Genomic DNA, 19,533 nt, shown 5'->3' with positions numbered 1-19,533 from the left:
ACCTGATTCTAACCAAACATAATGAAGGCTAGTCTGTATTTGTACCAAAATGACTAGCTCACTGGTGAGTCGACTCGCAGTAAACCTTATAATAAGGCCTTCTTCACTTGATCTTATTAAGATATTCCTTCCTCTCCTGGGTATCCATCCCATGTGCAGTCACCAAAGGCAGACGCTGATATGGATGTCAGGAAGTGCATGCTGACAGGAGCCTGATATGGCTGTCTCCTTAGAGGTCTGTCAGAGTCTGACATACCCAGAGGCGGATGCTCACAGCTAACCATTGATCTGATCAAGGGTTCCCAATGGAGGAGTGAGAGAGAAGACTGAAGGAGCTGAAAGGGTTGGTGGCCCCATGAGGAGAGCAACAATACCAACCAACCAGAGCTCCCCAGGGTCTAAACCACCAGCCTGGGAGCACATAAGGAGGGACCCATGACTCCAGCTGTATATGTAGGGGAGGATGGCCCTGTCCGGCATAGGTGGGAGAGGAGATTTTTGGTCACATGAAGGCTGAACACTGAGTGTGTGTGGGGGAATTCGAGGGTGGGGGGTGGGAGTGGGGGGGTAGGTGGGGGCACACCCTCATAAAAGCAGGAGGAGGGTAGATGGGATGAGGGGTTCCTGGGAGGTGGGGGGAATGGGGTAAGGGGATAAAATCTGAAATGTAAATATAATATCCAATAAAAAAAGATATTCCTTCCTCAGTCATTCACAAGTTCAATGACAAATACCGTTTGGTACGTGGCCTTTCCTATAGCTACTGAGGTTTATTTATTTTAAATTAAGTTGTTAAAGATTTACTTTATGTGCATCGGTGTTTTGACTGTGTATATGTGTGTGTGAGGGCGCCAGATACCTTAGAACTGGAGTTCCCGACAGTTGTAAACTACATGTAGGTGCTGGGAATTGAACCCAGGTTCTCTGGAAAAGCTGTCAGTGCTCTTAACCACTGAGCCATCTTTCCAGTCTCCAATTTTAATTAGTTTTTTACTTATGTTTGTGTGTGTGTGTGTGTTGTACACACATATGTAGATATGCATGCAGGTATCCAAAGAGGCCAGAGGGGGATTTGGATCCACCAGAACGGGAGTTACAGGTGGTTGTGAAGTCTCCTACTGTGTTTGCTCTTAACTGCTGAGCCATCCTTCCAACCCATTTTATTTGTGTGTTTGTTTTTTTGTTTTTTTTCAAGACAGGATTTCTCTGTATAGCCCTGGCTGTCCAGAAACTAGTTCTGTTAAGGCTGGCCTTGAACTCACAGAGATCTGCTTGCCTCTGCCTCTCCAGTGTTGGGATTAAAGGTGTATGCCACTGCAATTGGCTTTTATTTATTTATGTTTTGAAGTGAAGTTTTACTGTATTGCTCTAGTTGTTCTTAAACATCTGAATTTAAGCTGAATAATCCTGCGCTTCCCAAATCTGGGCTATAGATGGACTAACTTTGATGCTCTTTTGATTATTAGATGTCTACAACTTAATTACCCCCTCCCCCAGTTCCTTTTCTTCTTCTCTTTTCTTCCCTCTCTCCTTCATTTTTATCTTTTTTTTCAGCCCAGGCAGGCTTCAGATTCACCTTGTGGCCCAGCATATCATTGAATTCATTGATTGCCCTTATGGTGCTGGGATTACAGGTGGATACCAGCACACCTAATATCTTAGTTACTTTTTTATTGCAGTGATAAGGCATTATGAACAAGGCGACTACAGAAGAAAATGTTTAATTTGGGACTTAAAATTTCAGAGGATGAGTCTGTGACTATCATGGCAGGGACCATGGCAGGAGGCAGGCAAGACTGGCACTGGAGCAGTAGCTGAGAGTTTACATCTTGAGACACGACTGGGAAGCATATGAGCTTTTGAAACCTCAAAGCCCACATCCAGTAATACACCTCCTAATTCTTCTCAATCAGTTCCACCAACTGGGTGGGGACCCAAACATTCAAATATGTGAGCCTTTGGGGGGACTCATTCTCATTCGAACCACTGCACCCAGTTTATGGGTGCTGGGAGTCAAACAGGGTTTCAAACATGCCATGCAAGTACTCTATCAACTGAGGACACCTCTATTCCCTAGTGCCTTTCTTTGCCATGGGATGGAAATTTTCTTCTAGACATGCCATCTGTAGCTATCAGTGTGTGGTTTACCTTCCAATATCCCTGCAGGTTGTGAGCTTCTGGACTTGTTTTATCTACAACTCACTCCCCACCCCCTACTCCTCTGTTTGCCATCCTCCATCCCTGTGTCATCTGCTTTGACAGGGTTCATTAACCATTTTCCCTTCTCTAGGTCTAGCCTAACTCAGTTCAGTATCTTTTCCTTCTCTCCTGAAAATGGAACATTCAAGAGAATACGTGTTTCACTTTTCCACATTTCTTCCATGATGGAAAGAACGAAGGTGTTGGGGAGGAAAGATCTGGAATTTTTTTCCTGTTTTCTAAGCTTGAACTAGCCTTGAACACCATGTGGCAGAAGCTGAGCCATCTCATGATTGATAGGAAACAGTAGGAAGTCACCAGGTATATCCTACATGGCCATTTCCACCCTAATGACATACTTCCACCAGCTTGGTGTCCCCTAAAGCTTCTACCACCTTCCCAAACAGCACCATGAGCTGGGGACCAAGCACTCAATACATAAACCTATAAGGGGACATTTCACATTCAAAGCAGATGCATTCCAAAGATGTTGAATAAACCAGGTTTGGTATTATGTGCCTGTGATCCCAGCAGTCTGGAGGCAGAGGTATGCTGACTGTGAGTTCAGGGCCTAAGTGTACTACCTAGTTTCTGGAGAGAGGACACTTTTCTACTTGTGATGCTGAAAGGTAAGTCTCTTGGTAAGGGTTTTATTGCTGTGAAGAAACACTGTGACCATGACAACTCTTGCAGAGAAAAACATTTGGGACTGGCTTAGTTTCAGAGGTTCAGTCCATTATCATCATGGCAGGAAGCATGGCAGTGTCCAGGCAGGCATGGTGCTGGAGAAGGAGCTGAGAGCTCTACACAGAGCAGAAGTAGACTGTCTGCAACACTGGGTGGAGCTTGAGCATAGGAGACCTTAAAGCCTGCCCCCAGAGTGACACACTTCCTTCAACAAGGCCATACCTACTCCCACAAGACCATACCTGTTAATAGTGCCACTCTGTATTAGTGGCCAAGCATTCAAACACATGAGTCTATGGGGCTGCACCTATTCAGACAATCACATTAATAAAGGATTTGTTTTCCTAATAAAGGATTAGTCCATCCCTCTGGTAGCACACTGCTGTTTGCATCTTTTGTGTGCATGTTTGTGTTCATGCACATGTGTGTGCAGGCACATGGAGGCCAGAGGTCCACTGTAGGTGTCTTCCTTTTTCTCGCTATACCTTATTTTCTGAAACAGGGTTTCTATCGGACTTGGAGCTCACAGATGAGCTACGTGGGCTAGCCAATCAGCTCCAGGATCAACCTGTCAATCCAAACCCCCAGCACTGGGGTTAGAGACACCCCACCAAGCCTGGCTATTTACAAGGATGCTAGGTATCTGGACTCAGATCGTCATGTCTACACAACAAACATTTTACACATCCTAATCTCCTGTGGTTTGTAGCTCCTCAATTTGTTTTGCTTTTTGAGATAAGGTCTCACTATATAGTTCCAGGCTGGCCTGGAACCCGTGGCTATCCTCCTGCACCAGCCTTTGATGTGTTGCAATTACAGATATGTACAACTGGCTGTATTCTTTTTAAAGACAGAGAGCCCCTAGAGTTTCCCAAGATGGCCTCTTTTTTTTTTTTTTTTTTTTTAAAAAAAAAAAAAGATTTTTGGGTGTATGAATGTTTGCACTGCATGTATGTAAGTGTACCAGGTGTGTGCAGTGCCCATGGAGACCTAAAGACATGTCAGATCCCCTGGAACTGCAGTTACAGATGGTTGTGAGCCACCATGGGTAGGCTGGGAACTGAACCAGAGTTCTCCGCAAGAGGAACTAGTGCCCTTAACCACTGAGCTACCTCTCTAGTCCCATGAGGTGGCCTCTTTGGCTCCTGAACAGGCTGTGTTTTTCTCCATTCTCAGGACAGCTTACTTATTCTACCCTTCCCTCAATGCGCGGTTACATGTCACTTTCTCCATTTGTATTCTAACCCTGCTAGGGTCTAGTGGGAGAAGTGGCTTTAAAGCTGATCTCTCTCTCTCATTCTGAGGCTGTCTATAAAGAATAAGCAGCCCCACAATTACAGCCTTTCACAGAGCATTGGGTGCATCCTGTTCTCCACCCACCCGCCCGCCCACCCACTCATCCATTTTACCAGCCCACATCTAACCTTGTCTTCCTGTCCCACTACACCACGCCCTGGGGCAGTGTAATGTTCTTTGGCAACACGTAAGCTAAAGTTGCATAACACTTAGTTTCTTTTGCTTTGTTCATGTTACCATTTTGCCCAATTCAGCTTCTTGGACAATTGCTTGATTTCTAGGATACTTGGCAGAACTGCTTTGCCTCTTCCACTTTTATGTGGGTTCTGGAGACGAAACTCAGGTTTACCAGACCTGAACAGCAGCGCCTTTGACCCACTGACCCAGCTCTCTAGCCTCAAGGCCAACCTAAAATATTTCCGTAATTACTGAGACTGAGAAGCAGAGAGGCTGCACTAAGTTCTCTGGTATTCAGGTAGTTTACCTTCAGTCTAGTTTCTCTCCAGGCCCTTTTTGCATACGCATGTGTGTGCGAGTGTATGTTAGGATCCTAGGCTGGCCTCAGACTTCAGATCTTCCTACCTCAGACACCCAAATGCTGGGATGACAGGCATGTAGTATCACTCTCAGACTTTAATACTTTTATATTATCCCAGAGAAGTTTAATTTTTATGTTTTACTTACTTTCTTTTTGGATACATTAAAAAAAAAAAATAAAGCAGAGTGCTGTGGTATACACTGTTAGTCCTAGCCACTTGGAGACTGAAGTGGAGGGCTGAGATCACTAAACTTGAGACCAGTGTGGGCTAAACTTGAGACCAGCATGGGCAGTGTAGGAAGACTCCAGCTCAGAGAGAAAATGAAAAAGCTGGGCATATCTATCCACCTACGTATCCATCTAAGTATCTCACCAGCCATCCATCTATCTACAGCTAAGGATCTATATAATCTTAGCTCATAGGAGGTTGAGACAGGAAGTCAGCCAAACCATCCCTCAAAAACAAACTAACAGGGCTGAAGAGATGGCTCTGGAGGACCTAGATTTGATTCACAGCACTTGTAAGGTGGCTGAAAACCATCTGCAATTCCAGTTCCAGAGATCCAATATCCTGTGGTCTCTGTGGGTATAGGCCAAGTGACCCAAGTGTTAAATCTAGCAGCATAAAACTAACCCATGACCAAATGGTGTTCATTCTAGGAATGTATAGATGTACTTTTGTTTTTCTGACAGAACTTCACATTGAATTCAGGGCCCAGGGAACTGCTTAACCACTGAGTTACAGCCCCAGCCTGAGAAACTGATCATATGAAAATATTTAGAAAAAAGTCACAATCCATAAATCCATAAATCCTAAATCCCTACAAGTCATTTGATATAATTTAACAATCGAGCTGGGTGTGGTGGTAGTTCATGACTTTAATGGCAGCATTTGGGAGCAGAGGCAGGTGGATCTCTTTCTGTGGGCTTGAGGCCAGCCTGGTCTACAAAGAGTTTCAGAACAACCAGGGCGGTTAAACAGAGAAAATTTGTCTCCAAAAATCAAACAAACCAAAACAAAAAACAAGAAAAAAAAAGGGGGGGGGGGACTTTTGAAACTTGTTAAGTCATCACAAAAGCTGTTATTTATTCTCTTTTCTTTAGCTGTGTATGTGGATCCTGGTGCCTGAGGATCAGGGCCTTTTTAAGCTCCAGATAATTAGTGATGAGAACTAATAGTTTACTGAGTGTCTTTCTTCCTTGCTCCTCCTGTTTCGCTTTAGTTTTGACAGGGTCTCATGATCCTTTTACTTCAGTTGCCCAAAGGATGGATCATGCACTACCACGCCCAGCTTCTTTCTTTTCTAATTAACGTTTTGCTTTTTGGGAGCTGGTGATAGTTGTCTTGCCTAGCATATCAGGCTTTGAGTTTGGTCTCCATAACACATAATCCAGAAGTGGAGACAAACTGTGAGCTCATACTTGGGAGGTGGAAGTGGGAGGGTTAGAAGTCCAAGGTCATCTTCAGCTATGCAAGGAGTTTGAGGTCAGCCTGGTCTAGACTTTGCTGTTAACCTGCTATATATATCTTAGGCTGGGCGGGACCTCCAGACTTTGACTCTCAGCATCCTCAATGAAGGCTGTTGGCCAGCATCCCTCCCTGACCTTGAGGCTATGAGTTTAACAGATTTGTTCTTCCTGAACCCTCAGTTCTGGGATCAAACCCAAAGTCTGTGACAGGCTAGACAAGCACTCTGGCAGTAGCCTACTCTTACCACACCACTACCATGGATTACAGGAGATTAGTATCAACTTGAGGCCTTTTTTTTTTTTTTTTTTTTTTTTTTTCATCTTAAAAAATTCTTTTTAACACCATACTTTATGTGTAACAATGTTTCACATATTAAGTAACTGTAATAGAATGAACTGACATCTCCAGATTTTACACTGTTTTCACCGAGCTTCCCTCTCACAGAAGGGACAACTTACTGAATAAAGTCCAGGCTTTGTGAGGGTAGAAGAATCATCATGGAGTCAGCTTGCTACCAAATTCCCAGTTGTCCTGTCTCAGGTCTGTGGCTCAGCGAGCAGCGTAAGCTCAGCAGTTTTGGTAGGCAGTCCTTGCTACATGGCTTGCATACAGCTTGTTTCTAATGTCATGGCCACGTTGATGCCCTGCATGGGTCATGCTTAACTTGAACTGGCACTGAGTCTTTCAGTGCCTCTTCCTGGCACATTTTCGTATTAACACCGATTTCAGATTGTGCCTACTCTTATGTGTGTCCATCTAGCTGTCTGAAGATAACTGTCTCAAGTGGAAGTTTCTGGTTGTGTCATGTAATGCAGACTCTTGTTGTGTTTTGCTGAGGCAAGACCTGTGGGAGGACACATACTGTTTGGAGAGAGTATAAATAGGACTCAGTGGACAGTGACAGGGCCCTTGAATAGGTAGCCTTACAATGCTTCATTGGTTTTACATCTTGCCTGACCTTCACTTCATTGAGAGGCGTGGCAGAGAACTTCTCAAGGCATTCCAGCTGGTCCTGGTTGCTCTCACTGACTCCTGCTAATTCTGAGGAGGCCTGGCAGTTTCTGTTGGATCGTACCGCTGCTACTGATTTGTGTGGTGTCCCGACACTACTGAACTTGACTGCCGTATTCTGACAAATGGAGACTGGAATGCCCCAGGGAACTACTTCTAAGCAGGTTCACATCCCCTTGCCCTAGTTACCAGTTTTTTCTCTACTTTTCTAGCCCTACCTTTGTGTGGTGGGCTAGAAGGGGAGCCAAAGTGTTTAAAAACCCTTATTAAAGTAGGTTTTTTCTTTTCTTTTCTTTCTTTTTTTTTAAATCTAAGCCTACAACTGTCTTTTAATTGTTTATTCTTGGATGCTGGGGATTGACACTACAACTTTGAACATGCTAGGCAAGTTCTCTACCTGGGCTACATCCCCAGTGCAAGAATGTTTAAAAGCAGTCTTTAGACAATCTGAAATACTGAGTTAAAGGACTGTGTATGTCTCCTCAGGCTTAAGTGAGAGCAGCTCACTTCATTCCCTCACAGATGGAGTAGAGAGGCTTACGGTGTTCAGTGGAGTCCTCCCAAGGGCCCTGCCCTGTGGTTATATAAAAGGCACATAACTGACATGGTGAACTCTGTGGGAGAGCAGCCTCCCTCAAGTTGCTCAAGGCTCTTCAGTGGTGTAGCTGCTTGTGAGTTGGCCTGTGGGTGGGACTCTTCATGGTATAACTGCCTGTATGTTGTCCAGGGTATTTCCTGGTGGTGCAGCTGCCTTGGGTCATTTTTGATTCTGCAAGTAACCCCAATGAATTTACTGATTCAGCTCGATTTGGATGGAATCCTTTGTTGTTACCTTCTCCATGTGGGTGAACAGATGCTTCTTCACGTCTCCCCAGGAAGAGACAGCTAACAGGGAACCCGAGAGCCAATACCCCTGGCTTTGCAGGCTGAGTAGCCTCTGCTGCATGCTGCTTAACTGCTATTCCGGCAGGAAAGAATCTGCAGGTATGAGTGGGTGTGTCTAACGTGTTTGCTAAGTCCCAGTTTAGCCATGCCTCGGACCTTCTCATCAGGTCAGAAGTCAGTCACAGAAACGAGAGGGAGCACCCACACTTCACTAGTGCACTTTATTAACTGTCTGATATGTCTAAAAGGTCAATCTACCACGTTACCATAATTCTGGGATAGAATATTATGTTATGTCTATGAAAGATTAGTTCATCTTCATTTGTCAGGAGCCTTAAGTTGGGCAGCATTACTCTTGTACTTCTCTGTGATCTCTCGGACGTTTTCCAGAAGATCTTCAGACGTGCAGTCTTCATACTCTCTGTCGGTTTTAGCAATCTGCTCTTCAAGATGTTTCTAGTGGAAACAACCAACAGTTCTTAATGTACGAACATGAATTTGTTTCAAGTGTGATATTTACGTATAAGAATGACATTTATAAATTAAAAAAAGAACCAGTTAGATGCAACAGTAGATTTCAACACTTGAAAGGCTGAGGCAGGAAGATCACAGTGCAATACTAGTCTGGGCTGCCAAGCAAGACCATCTCAAATGAGAAAAAAAAAGTTGGGGGGGATTCACGTCTGGCCACCCGCTCTGTGATTCCCTGTGCACAGTGGTCTGGCTGTCAGAACAGGTCTACTGGCCCAGAGCCACAGTGGCACATCTGGAAGTGAGAATGCAAGGCCCAGGAAAATGGAGAAACAGAGCAGCCCCCGCAGAATGTCCAGAAAGACCGCCCTGTGGGAGGTGATGACGGCCACCAGCAAACCACCAAACCAAAGAAGGCAGGCTTGCTGACTTGCCGCTAACTTTCGATGGGTCACAGCCAATAGGCAGATTAATGGTGGGTTGGGTAGAGGTGGAGATAATGGAGATGCTCATGGAAGAGATGAGAGAAATTAAGGAGAAAACTTAGGAGGCTCCAGTTGAGAAACTGTCTAGGTATTCTTACGGGGAAGCTCTCTAATCACTGTGATCCTCATAAATTCTGCCTTACGCCTTAACTTCGGCCATTTTCCATGACAGTCACACTGAGATTCCTGACATGCCTTTGCTGATCTGACTGTGGTGAGCCTTGTTATTCCCATATGCCAGGTGGGGCTTGTGTTGCCAGCTTCTTCTTCTTCTTTTTTTTTTTTTTTTTTTTCCGAGACAGGGTTTCTCTGTGTAGCCCTGGCTGTCCTGGAACTCACTCTGTAGACCAGGCTGGCCTCAAACTCAGAAATCCGCCTGCCTCTGCTTCCCAAGTGCTGGGATTATAGGCGGTGTTGCTTCTAATTGAAGATTGCCTACCACTCAGTACAGTTTTGCCATTTGAATGGAAGAATGTAAACAAAGCAACTAAAAAGCAAAACCAAAACTTATGTTCACATGCATTCCTATTTATTTATTTATGGTTTTTTTTTTTTTTTTTTTTTTTTTTTTTTTTTTTTTTTTGAGACAGGGTTTATGTAGTCCTGGCTGCCCTCAAATCCACGAAGATCTGCCTCCTCTGCCTCTTAAATGCTGGGCTTAAAGACAGGCGTGCACTACTTACTACCAGTAGGCTGCATTCCATTTTCTTAATTGTATTTTCCTTTGCTTCCCCAGAGATAACCATTTGCCTAACTGATGTGCCTTTAAAGCTCCCAATCTTCTCAGAGTGTGTATTTATAATTATGCAGTCATTTCTGCAGATGTTCTGGTCAATAGACAGTACATATGAAGAATAATCTCCTGAGAATACAATCTCTAACAAAACCTGGGTTTGTATAAGAACATAATAATACATTCACAACCAGCCAGTTGCCTTGTGATGCATATCTCAGAATGTAACCCCATCATTATGCAACATATAACTGTATTGTTGTATTGAGACTTGGTTTTAAGTATCATATTTATTGCATGTATTTATGATTGTGGTTAAAATTTTATTTATTTTTACTATTTTATGTATATGAGAGCTCTATCTGTGTGTACACTGACATACCAGAAGAGGGCATCAGATCATAGATGGTTGTGAGGTACCATGTGGTTGCTGGGAATCAAACTCAGGGTCTCTGGAAGAGCAGACTGTGCTCTTACTGGCTGAGCCAGGTCTCCAGCCCATTGTTTTTTAAGACAGGGTTTCTCTGTGTAATAGCCTTGGTTGTCCTGAAACTCATTTTGTAGACCAGGATGGCCTCAAATTCACAAAGATCTACCTTTATCTGTCTCTGAGTGCTGAGATTAAAGGCATGCACCATGGTGCCCTGTGATTAAAATTATTTGCTGTAATCTGTAGCCCAGGGTGCCTGGAAGTCATGGCAGTCCTGTAGCTTCAGGCTCCGGAGCCCACTGCTTGCCAGCTTCAGGCTCCGGAGCCACAGTTTGCTTATGCTGACTGTTTTTTTGAGACAGTGTCTCCCTCTGTAGTTCAGGCTGCTCTTAAACCTGTGATCCTCCTGGCAGGGCCCACCTAGTGTGTGGGTTACAATTGTGTACCATTAATTATACCTAGCCTTACGCTAAAGATCGTGACCTTCCAAGCAGTGGAATTATAGGGTATGCTATCATGTTGGCTAAGAAATCCTTAATTTTACTTAAGTTGCATTTATAAAGAATTTCCTTTTGTACCTGATTTAAGAACATGTTATAACCCCTGAGTTGTAGAGACCGTCTCATAGTGAGTTGGAGAGACCGTCTCATAGTCCAGCCTCACCCATGCTCCCAGCCCACACGGCCCTTGGCTGTGTGAGGCAGGACCCGCCCTCAGCGGTTTGTCTCCCAGTGTCTGTCCTGCAGCACTCCCTCCCCTCCCCGGTTCCAAAGGCACGTCAGTGCTCATGCATCTAGTTTTGGACTCAGACAGGCTGGTCACTAACTAACAGCAACTCTCTCGCCTCAAGCTTCCTGAATGCTGGGATTACAGCACCCATCTGTAGGGCACCATGCCTGACCTACTCCTCTTTCCTCTGCTCTGTGTGTGGTGTGTGTGAATGTGACAAAAACATTTTATAAAGTATACAAGTGATCTCTTGGGACCCTGCCACACCAGTATGCAAGGTTCTTCTAATTAGTTACTAGTTTTCATGAAACTAAGAATTGTAACTTAGTTCCTATAGAAACAAAGTAGAAAATCTTTCTTAGAATTCAGTAAAGACAGCTACCCTTACCTCCAAAGACCCTACGTGTGTAGCGACCATCTCCAAAAGATGTTGTAAGTTGTTTCCCACCTTTCTTCTTTCTTCAGTTGTGGTCTGCACAGCTAACTGGTATCTATAAAATTAAGATTAAAAAAAAAAAAAAGGATAACTTTTGTATAATGTCTAAGAATAAATAAATAAATAAATCAGTACAGCATAGAAACCTGAGAAAAACACAAATTCTGCATTTACTTATGCTATCACCTTTCCCGAGAAATATTTGGTGAATATATAAAACCATACCTGGTAGAATCCATGAAAACACCATCTACAGGCAAGGCGGCTGCTTCACGCCATTGCATGTGTAGTCAGCTACCCTGGTGCTGATACATGTGGGGTCGGCTACCCTGGTGTAGACACCTTCTATCTCATTCTATCTCTTAGCTCAAGTGTGAGGCTACGCCGATGGGCTTTGGAGGGCTTGTTAAGTTGAAGAGTTCCATATTTACTGTAAATTTCTTAACAATTTAAGATATGTCTAGCTGGGCACAGTGGAGTACACCTTTAGTCAAAAAGGCAGGTGGATCTCTGAGTTCAAGGCCAGCTTGCTCTACTTAAATTCTTCAAATCGCCTCATTCTTTATACCTCAAATAGCTTTATAATAGGAATTAAAGAAAAAATTTTAGTTTTTTCCCCCCTGCTTTGCTTTGTTTTTGAGACAGGGTTTCTCTGTGTAACAGCTGTGGCTAGTAGACCAGTTGTGGTCTTGAACTCAGAGCGACCCATCTTCTTTCCTCTGCCTCCCAAGTAATACCACTAAAGGTGTGTGCCATGGCACCTGGCCAAAGCCAGTTTTACAAGGCTGAAAACCTCAGATCATGGTGAGGTGAACTTACTCCCGCTGGACGGCGTCCAGCTCATCCATGGCCTCGCTGAGGCCCCCGTTCACTGCGCTCTCCAGCAGGTGCTTGTGTTTCTCCAAGGACTCAAGCTCATTGGCACACTTCTTGTCTTCTTCCTCTGCTTCCTACGGAGAAAACAATTTTCCTTGATTTTTATATTCTATTTGCTCGAGGTGTACTAAAAAGTGTAAAGCATTTAAAAAACAATGTTGTATCATCTGTATTCCCAAGATGTTGACTGCCTTCTTTAGCTGTTCACCTGGGCAATGAATGCCGTATTGTAAACACAAATGTGCCCTCTTCAAGAGGCCTCTGGGTAGCAATTCAATTCAACTTGGGTGTTCCTGGTCTAATTTATAGAAAACATGGTATTTTGATTAAAATTTTCCACACAAGCATTAACTATGTACAGCAAAAGCAGTCTCACCCTCAGCTTCCCAGGTTTGTGAAGACTGAAGTATATGGATTGATAAATGCTTCCCTTCAGGCACCTCTAAGAATAAACTTAAACTTTCACAGAGGAAGCATAATAAATGAAAATAAATGAGATAAAATATCTCATATTTCATGTGTAGATCAAATTAGTTTTATATTTTCTAAAACTTTCACATTGTTCAAATACAAACAAACAAACACCCAACCCATCCTATATAATATAGGAAAAGACAACTTTGCATTTTATTGTCATAACTAATAATGGCACAACTGGAAGTTATCATGAAATTGTGTGACAATGAACAGACCTCTTAACACCTGTTTGATAAAATGCAGTGTTGGTCACAACAGTGCTAGCCAGTCCGATACCTTACCCATCTTCTGGGGCTCTTACAGTAGTTGGGAATTTAGTTAGTCCAATCAGTCTGCTATGGTCCCTGATGGACAATTACTTATATAAAGCACATGAGTGGGGCTCATTCTTGAGGAGCACTTAACACTAACTCAATCAAAACACGCATGAGAATATACTTTTATTATTTATTGAGACATGGTCTTGCTACGTATGTGTAGCCCAGGTGGATCTCAAGCCTACGCCAATACTATCAGGGTCCCTCAAATATTGAGATTACAGGTACGACAATACCATACCTGGCTTTTTTTTGGGTGGAGTTTTGAGACTGCCCCTCATCGTATGTGTGCCATCATATCCAGCTAGGATTTCAGAGTGATGTCAGAGAGTGTGCATGGACAATCAATCATGACAGGGCCTTGGCTAAGATGAACAACCTGGTCAGGTTCTTACCTTAACTTTTTGTTGATAAAGGTCATCCAGCTTTTGAACCTCTTCCTTCAGCATCCTCACAACCCTTTTGCTCTCCGTTTTCATGGTGTTCAGCTTGGGGATAAAAACCTTGGTTGAGAAATCACAGCTAACACAAACACCAAAATCTCTTTAACATAAAAATTTTATATTTTCTTTTATACAGAGTATTTGTTTATTTACTGTGAATATGACTGCTTTGCCAGCATGTAAGTCTGTACCATGTATGTGCCGGGTGCCCACTAAAGAGAGAAGAGGGCATCAGATTCCTTGAGGCTGGATTTAACAGGTTGTTGTGAGCTGCCACATGGGTGCTGGGAATCAAACCTGGGCCCCTTCCAAGAGCAACAAAGGCTCTTACTGCCGAGTCAACTCTCCAGCCCTTGTTTTTCTTTTCAAGAATTTCATTTTTTGAAAAAGATTCTATTTTATGTATATAAGTGTTTTACCAGCATGTATGCATGTATGTATGTATGTATGTATGTATGTATGTGTGCCATGTACACACCTGGTGCCCATGGAGTCCTTGGAACGAGAGCTACAAACAGTTGTGAGCTGCCATGTGGGTGCTGGCAACTGAACCTGGGTCCTCTGCAAGAACAGCAAGTGCTCTTAATCACTGAGCCATCTTTCTAGCTTAGTGGCTACTTATTATTATTATTATTATTATTTTTTAACACAGATGTCAAAACACACATTAGGAGAGCAAAACATTAGATAGCAAAACACACAGCCTCTTTCACAGATGTTGTTGAGAAAACTGTAGAAAAAAATGAAACCAAGTCCTGAGTCTCACCCTACATGAAACATTGAAAATGGACCAAAGACTTGTTGGAACTACTAGAGAAGACACGTCAACTATGTTCTATATCAATAATCATCTGATACAAAGGCAGGAACTTCTGAAAGGACTGTAGTAGTATAAGAAATAGCTTCAAGAACTGACAAATGGGTTATAAAAATTAAAAAAAAAAAAAAAAAACCCAACCAAACAGAACACATAACAGAAATAATCCCACAGCTGAAGAGACAGCCTACAGAATGAGAAATCCTTGCCAACTCTGTATCAGCGAGGCATCGCCTATGTAACAAGCAACAGTGAACACCACATCCAAACACTGCATGAGGGAGTAGAGGGAACAGGCAGTTCTCAAAGAAGGAACTAACTGGCCAATGACAGCTGATGAAGGGCTCGATATCGTCAGCCATCAGGGAAATGCAAATTTAAAGTGATGTGTGATTTCACCTTACTTGCTCAGAATGACTTTCATAGAGAAAGGACAACAGATGCTGGCAAGGATTTGGGGAAAGAGGAACCCTAGTGAGAATATAATTGTTGCAGCTACTATGGTAATCAGCATGATGATTCGTCAAAAACTAGGAAGGGGCAGGGAAGACGAGAGCACTGGCTGCTCTACAGATGACCTGGGTTTGGCTCTTAGTACCCAAATGGTGGTTCACAACCATCTATAACTTCACTTCAGGGAATCTCTTCTGGTCTCCAGAGGCACCAGGCATATATATGACATACATACATACATGCAGGGACAATACTCACACACATAAAGATAAAAGTGAACAAACCTTTGAGAACTACAACCAGAAGTATCATATGATCTGGCTATCTCACCCAAGAGACGCTATGTCCTACCACAGATATACTTTGACATTCATGTTTCCTGCTGCATTGTTCACTATAGCTGGGAAATGCTATCATTCTAGATGTCTATCCACAAAAAATGACAGACAAGTAAAATGTTGTACAGGTACGCAATATAACTTTATTCATCTGTATTAAATAAAATCATGCGGCTGGAGAGATGGCTCAGTGGTTAGGAGCACTTGTCCTTCCAGAGGACCAGAATTTGATTCTTTGATTCCCAACACCAACACCAGATGGTTTATAACCACCTATAAAACCAGCTTCAGGAGTGTTTGAAATCTCTGATCTCTATGGGCACCTGCATTCACATGCACATATACATATTTAAAAGTAAAAAAAAAAAATGACAAGGAAAGTGGGTCAACTTGTAAATCATTAGGTTAACTGAAAAAAGTTGTATTCAGAAAGAAAAATACTATGTTTCCCTTCCTATGTGAAACCTGGACTTAAGTTCCTATGTGTGATCGTGATTGTGTGTGTGCACAGATGGTTCATAAGACTGGAGGACTGTGAGAGAGAAGAAAAGATCTTAAGGGATGGGGGTGGTCTGAGATAAGGCAATGGATCACTGTGCCAGGAATACAGGAAGGAGGCAACTCTGGGCAAGGGAACAGCTAGAGTGGCACCTGGGGAAGGGGAGGGCAACCAGGAGGGTGCAGAACAGAGCATGCCAGGGTGAAATCTACTACTTTGTGGCTAATTTGATAATCTTCTAATGGAAAATATTTGTTCTTGTAGTCATCTTCCCACTTGAAATGGAGTCCACAGGGCAAGTGCTGGCTATATTAGTACTGGTGACATTTCTTACAGTACCAGGTATATGGCCATGGATAAAGCATTTGCTGAGCCAGAATTCCAGCATTTAGAAGGCAGGGGCCTGAAGATTGTGGGTTAGAGACTCTGTGCTGAGCAAGGCCCTGTCTTAAATAAGACAAACCTACCTGCTAAGTACACTTCAGTGGTAACTACTGAGCTTTATTGTGTCTGTCTGTCAGTGAGCGGTTTACTCCTCTCCATGATGACTGTTGGGTTGTTATACAGGCCCATAGTAACCTCATGATGATGATGTTTATGCTCTGGTAATTCTCAAGTCCTAGTGTCACCTGGCCTTTAATGTTTGACAACGCTGTAAAACTGTAAAATAACTTGTTAATGAAATCTTTGTTGAGAACCATTTTTTTTTTCTGGTTACTCATTTTTACTTTTCGTTTTGGAGCCAATTTTGAGCTTTTTATTATTTATGCTGTAATCCATCTTACAATTTTCTAAGTTTTTAACACAGGTTTTTGTTATATAAGCCAGGCTGGTCTTGAACTTGCTGTGTAGCTCAGGCTAATCTTGAACTCAAGATTCTTCTGCTTCAGCTTTCAAAGAGTGCTGGGATTACCAGCATGCACTGCTGGGTTTAGCTCATCAATTATTATTTAAATAACTTATGTTTATGGGTATTGTATAAGCATGTTTGTATCATGTGCACACAGAGCTCAAGGAGGCCAGAAGAGGGTGTCAGATACACCAGGATGGTTGTGAGCCGCTATGTGGGTGCTGGGAGCTGAATACAAGTCCTCTGGAAGAACAACAAATGCTCGTAACTGCTGGGCCATCTCTCTAGCCCCTTGTTCGTCCGTCTGTCCGTCTGTCTGTCTATCTATCCACCTACCTATCTTGTACATACTATATATACTTATTATGTATAATTACTTTATGTCTATGAATGTTTTGCCTGCATGTAGGCACGTGTCATGTGCTCATGAAAATAAGAATTGAAGCCAAAGGTTGTGAACCACTGTGTGGGTGCTAGGAATTGAACTCAGGTCATCTGCAGGAGCAACCAGTGTTCTTAACCAACTCTTTATATGTACACACGCACGCACGCACGCACGCACGCATGCATACGCGCACACACACTTTTTTTTCTTTTCTGAGTCATGAGCTCATGTAGCCCAGGCTAGCTTTGAACTCCTATGTAGCCCAGGGTAGCCTTCAATACTGGATTCTCTGCCTCTCAAGCTGGGATTACAGGTGCTCACCGTTGTACTCAGGTTTAACTCACCAACTTTTTTTTTTTTTTTTAAAATATTGACTTTTGTTTATATTGTGTTTTCTCATAATTCAAACTTGCCTTATTTCTAACCATAGTTCATGTTTCATTTCCTATTTTACTTTTTTGACATAGAGTCTTACTCTGTGGCCCAGCCTCACCTGACCTTGCAATCCTCCTGGCCTCTGCATTCAAAGTGCTGGGACTGCGGGTACAAGGCAACACTCTATTCCGGGATGAACCCAGGGCTGCAGGCTCCTGCTAAGAAAGTAATTACTACAAGGCCGTGTTTGCAGTCCACGATGTCAGATTCCATGGAGACTGTTACCATTGAAAGCAGCTCTCTGTGCATCACTTGCATAGCCACTTATGAAATGTCAGAGTTTATTTATAGATTAAAAAAAGGAACAACTTGCTGTTTTGAGACAGGAGATACATCAAGTCTTGGCTAGAACAGTTCCTGAAGAATTGCATTAGCCAGGGCTTCATTAGTTGTTTTGAGTTATTACAGTGGCCAAGGTGTCTCATGGCTACAGAAGGCACTATGTCTTAGGTGTCTGAGGGCAGGAACTCATGTCAGTCCTTCTCCTACTCAGCCTCCAAGTGCTGGCGTGACATGCTTGTGATACCATATCCAGTAGAAAACTACCTTAAAAACACCCACAGGCATTTGGGTCATTTCAAGACTTCATGGTCCCAGCTCAGTAGCTTCTAAGCATTAATGACACATAAGAATCCTGCCTCAAATCCACCTGAATATAAAAAGGACACTGGATTATGTCAAGAAGCAAGTGAAGAGAACCGAGTTTATTCCACTTTATCATGGTGGTAAATGAAGACTCAACTTAGTTCTTTTATATGTACCAGTCAAGGTTAGCACCAACTTTCATTTTTCATAATTTTAATTAAAATTTATGGGAGGCAGAGAAATCTCTAAGCTAAATGTCAGCTTGGTCTACAGAGGGAGTTCCAGGACTGCCAGGACTACACAGAGAAACCCTGTCTTGAAAAACAATGTAAACGGTTATTGCTCAGAAACCACAAGTCACACTCAGGTTACACTTTAGTCACTGTGCAGTACTTACTTGTTCTAAGGTGTCCTCCAGACTCATCTTTCTATTCAGAGCTTTGTTGATTTCTTCTTCAGTTTCATTCAAGAGTTCTTTGAGAGGTGCCTAGAAAATACATCAAATGGGTGGGAAGTTATCTGATTATAAACTTCTCCCATGAAGCTTGTCTATATTACAATGTAAGTCAGTTTTGGAGAAATAAAATAAAGCCATGATATTTTAAATCTAATATATAATATACCAATGAGGAGAAAACAGCTTTGATAGTTTTGAAGACAAGGTTTAGGGAAAAAAAATGCCAGTCTCAACCTTCATCCTCCCACAGGCTGGGAGTATGTGTCACAATGCCTGACACATGTCTATGTATTATGAGTTTGCCTGTATGTACACGTGAGTGCAGGTAACTGTTGAGGCCACACCTATTGGGTCTCCCTGGAGCTGGATCCTATGAGGTATTGGGTTGACTGATGTGGGTGCTGGGGATAGAATCTGGGTCTTCCATAAGAGCAGTCAGTACACTCTCTTAACCACGAGTCATCTCTCCAGCCCATTCCTCTTAACACCTTGCAAAGATCTAGTCTCATAATTCAGGTAGGATTTCTGTTTGGCTTCTAATCTATTGATTTTATTTCAACACTATACTTTATTGTTTTTCATTGTACTTTTTAAAATTGAGAGAATACCTACTTTAACATGATAACCGAACTTAGTGAATTTAGTATACTTACAATGTTATGTAAATGTCATTTGTACTTTCAAAATACATCACCACTTCAAAAAGAAAGTGCTACAGGCCATCATGTATCAAGCAAATCCATTCAAGTTATTGTGGGCTAATTTTGAGCAGTTCCTTTTTTGGTGCTATGCATCAAACCCAAGACCTACTACAATAAACATGGCTTTACCACTGAATAAGCCCAGATCATGGGGCTGGAGTGGAGTAACAAGCAGGTGTGAATTAGTTGCTGCGGGTGCTGGACTTTGAATCTGAGATTTCTATAAAGGCCATGTACACTCTAACCACTGAGCTATCTCTCCAGTACCCATGGCTACTTTAAAAATATTTCTAGAGATGAAAGTAATTTCTCCCTTTCTGAGCATATTCTTTGTACCTGAATAATCTTTTACAAGATATTTGATCCAGGTAATTATTTTATTCCTGTGATAATATCAAACCAATCAAGGCAGTGGTAAACAAAGGCTGGCTGCCTGCCTGGTACCGTGGCTACTGACAGAAACCCATGAACCCAGTTTGACAACTAATGGCTTCCAAACCAGTAAGCAACTGAATATTTATTGCATGCA

The 19,533-nt window shown here is 42.6% G+C and overlaps 1 protein-coding gene and 1 pseudogene across 4 annotated transcripts in view; one reads left to right on the top strand and one right to left on the bottom strand.

The window, feature by feature from the left end:
* Positions 1–8,289: 8,289 nt before the first annotated feature.
* Ndc80 (NDC80 kinetochore complex component) overlaps positions 8,290–19,533 on the bottom strand; it is a 32,617-nt gene continuing 21,373 nt past the window's right edge. For all 4 annotated transcript variants that reach the window (XM_034484358.2, XM_076917725.1, XM_076917724.1 and 1 more), the window contains exons 13-17: positions 18,244–18,333; positions 13,437–13,529; positions 12,191–12,321; positions 11,324–11,426; positions 8,290–8,543 (exon numbers count right to left, since the gene is read on the bottom strand). In XM_034484358.2, coding sequence (XP_034340249.1) covers positions 8,406–8,543; positions 11,324–11,426; positions 12,191–12,321; positions 13,437–13,529; positions 18,244–18,333 — 555 coding nt within the window. In that variant the 3' untranslated portion in view covers positions 8,290–8,405. The remainder of the gene's footprint in view (positions 8,544–11,323; positions 11,427–12,190; positions 12,322–13,436; positions 13,530–18,243; positions 18,334–19,533) is intronic.
* On the top strand, positions 8,580–9,193 carry LOC117693612 (protein BEX3-like; annotated as a pseudogene).

This window comes from Arvicanthis niloticus, chromosome 21, assembly GCF_011762505.2.
Source record: "Arvicanthis niloticus isolate mArvNil1 chromosome 21, mArvNil1.pat.X, whole genome shotgun sequence".
Lineage (NCBI taxonomy): Eukaryota > Metazoa > Chordata > Mammalia > Rodentia > Muridae > Arvicanthis > Arvicanthis niloticus.
This window is presented reverse-complemented; position numbering and strand designations above follow the sequence as displayed.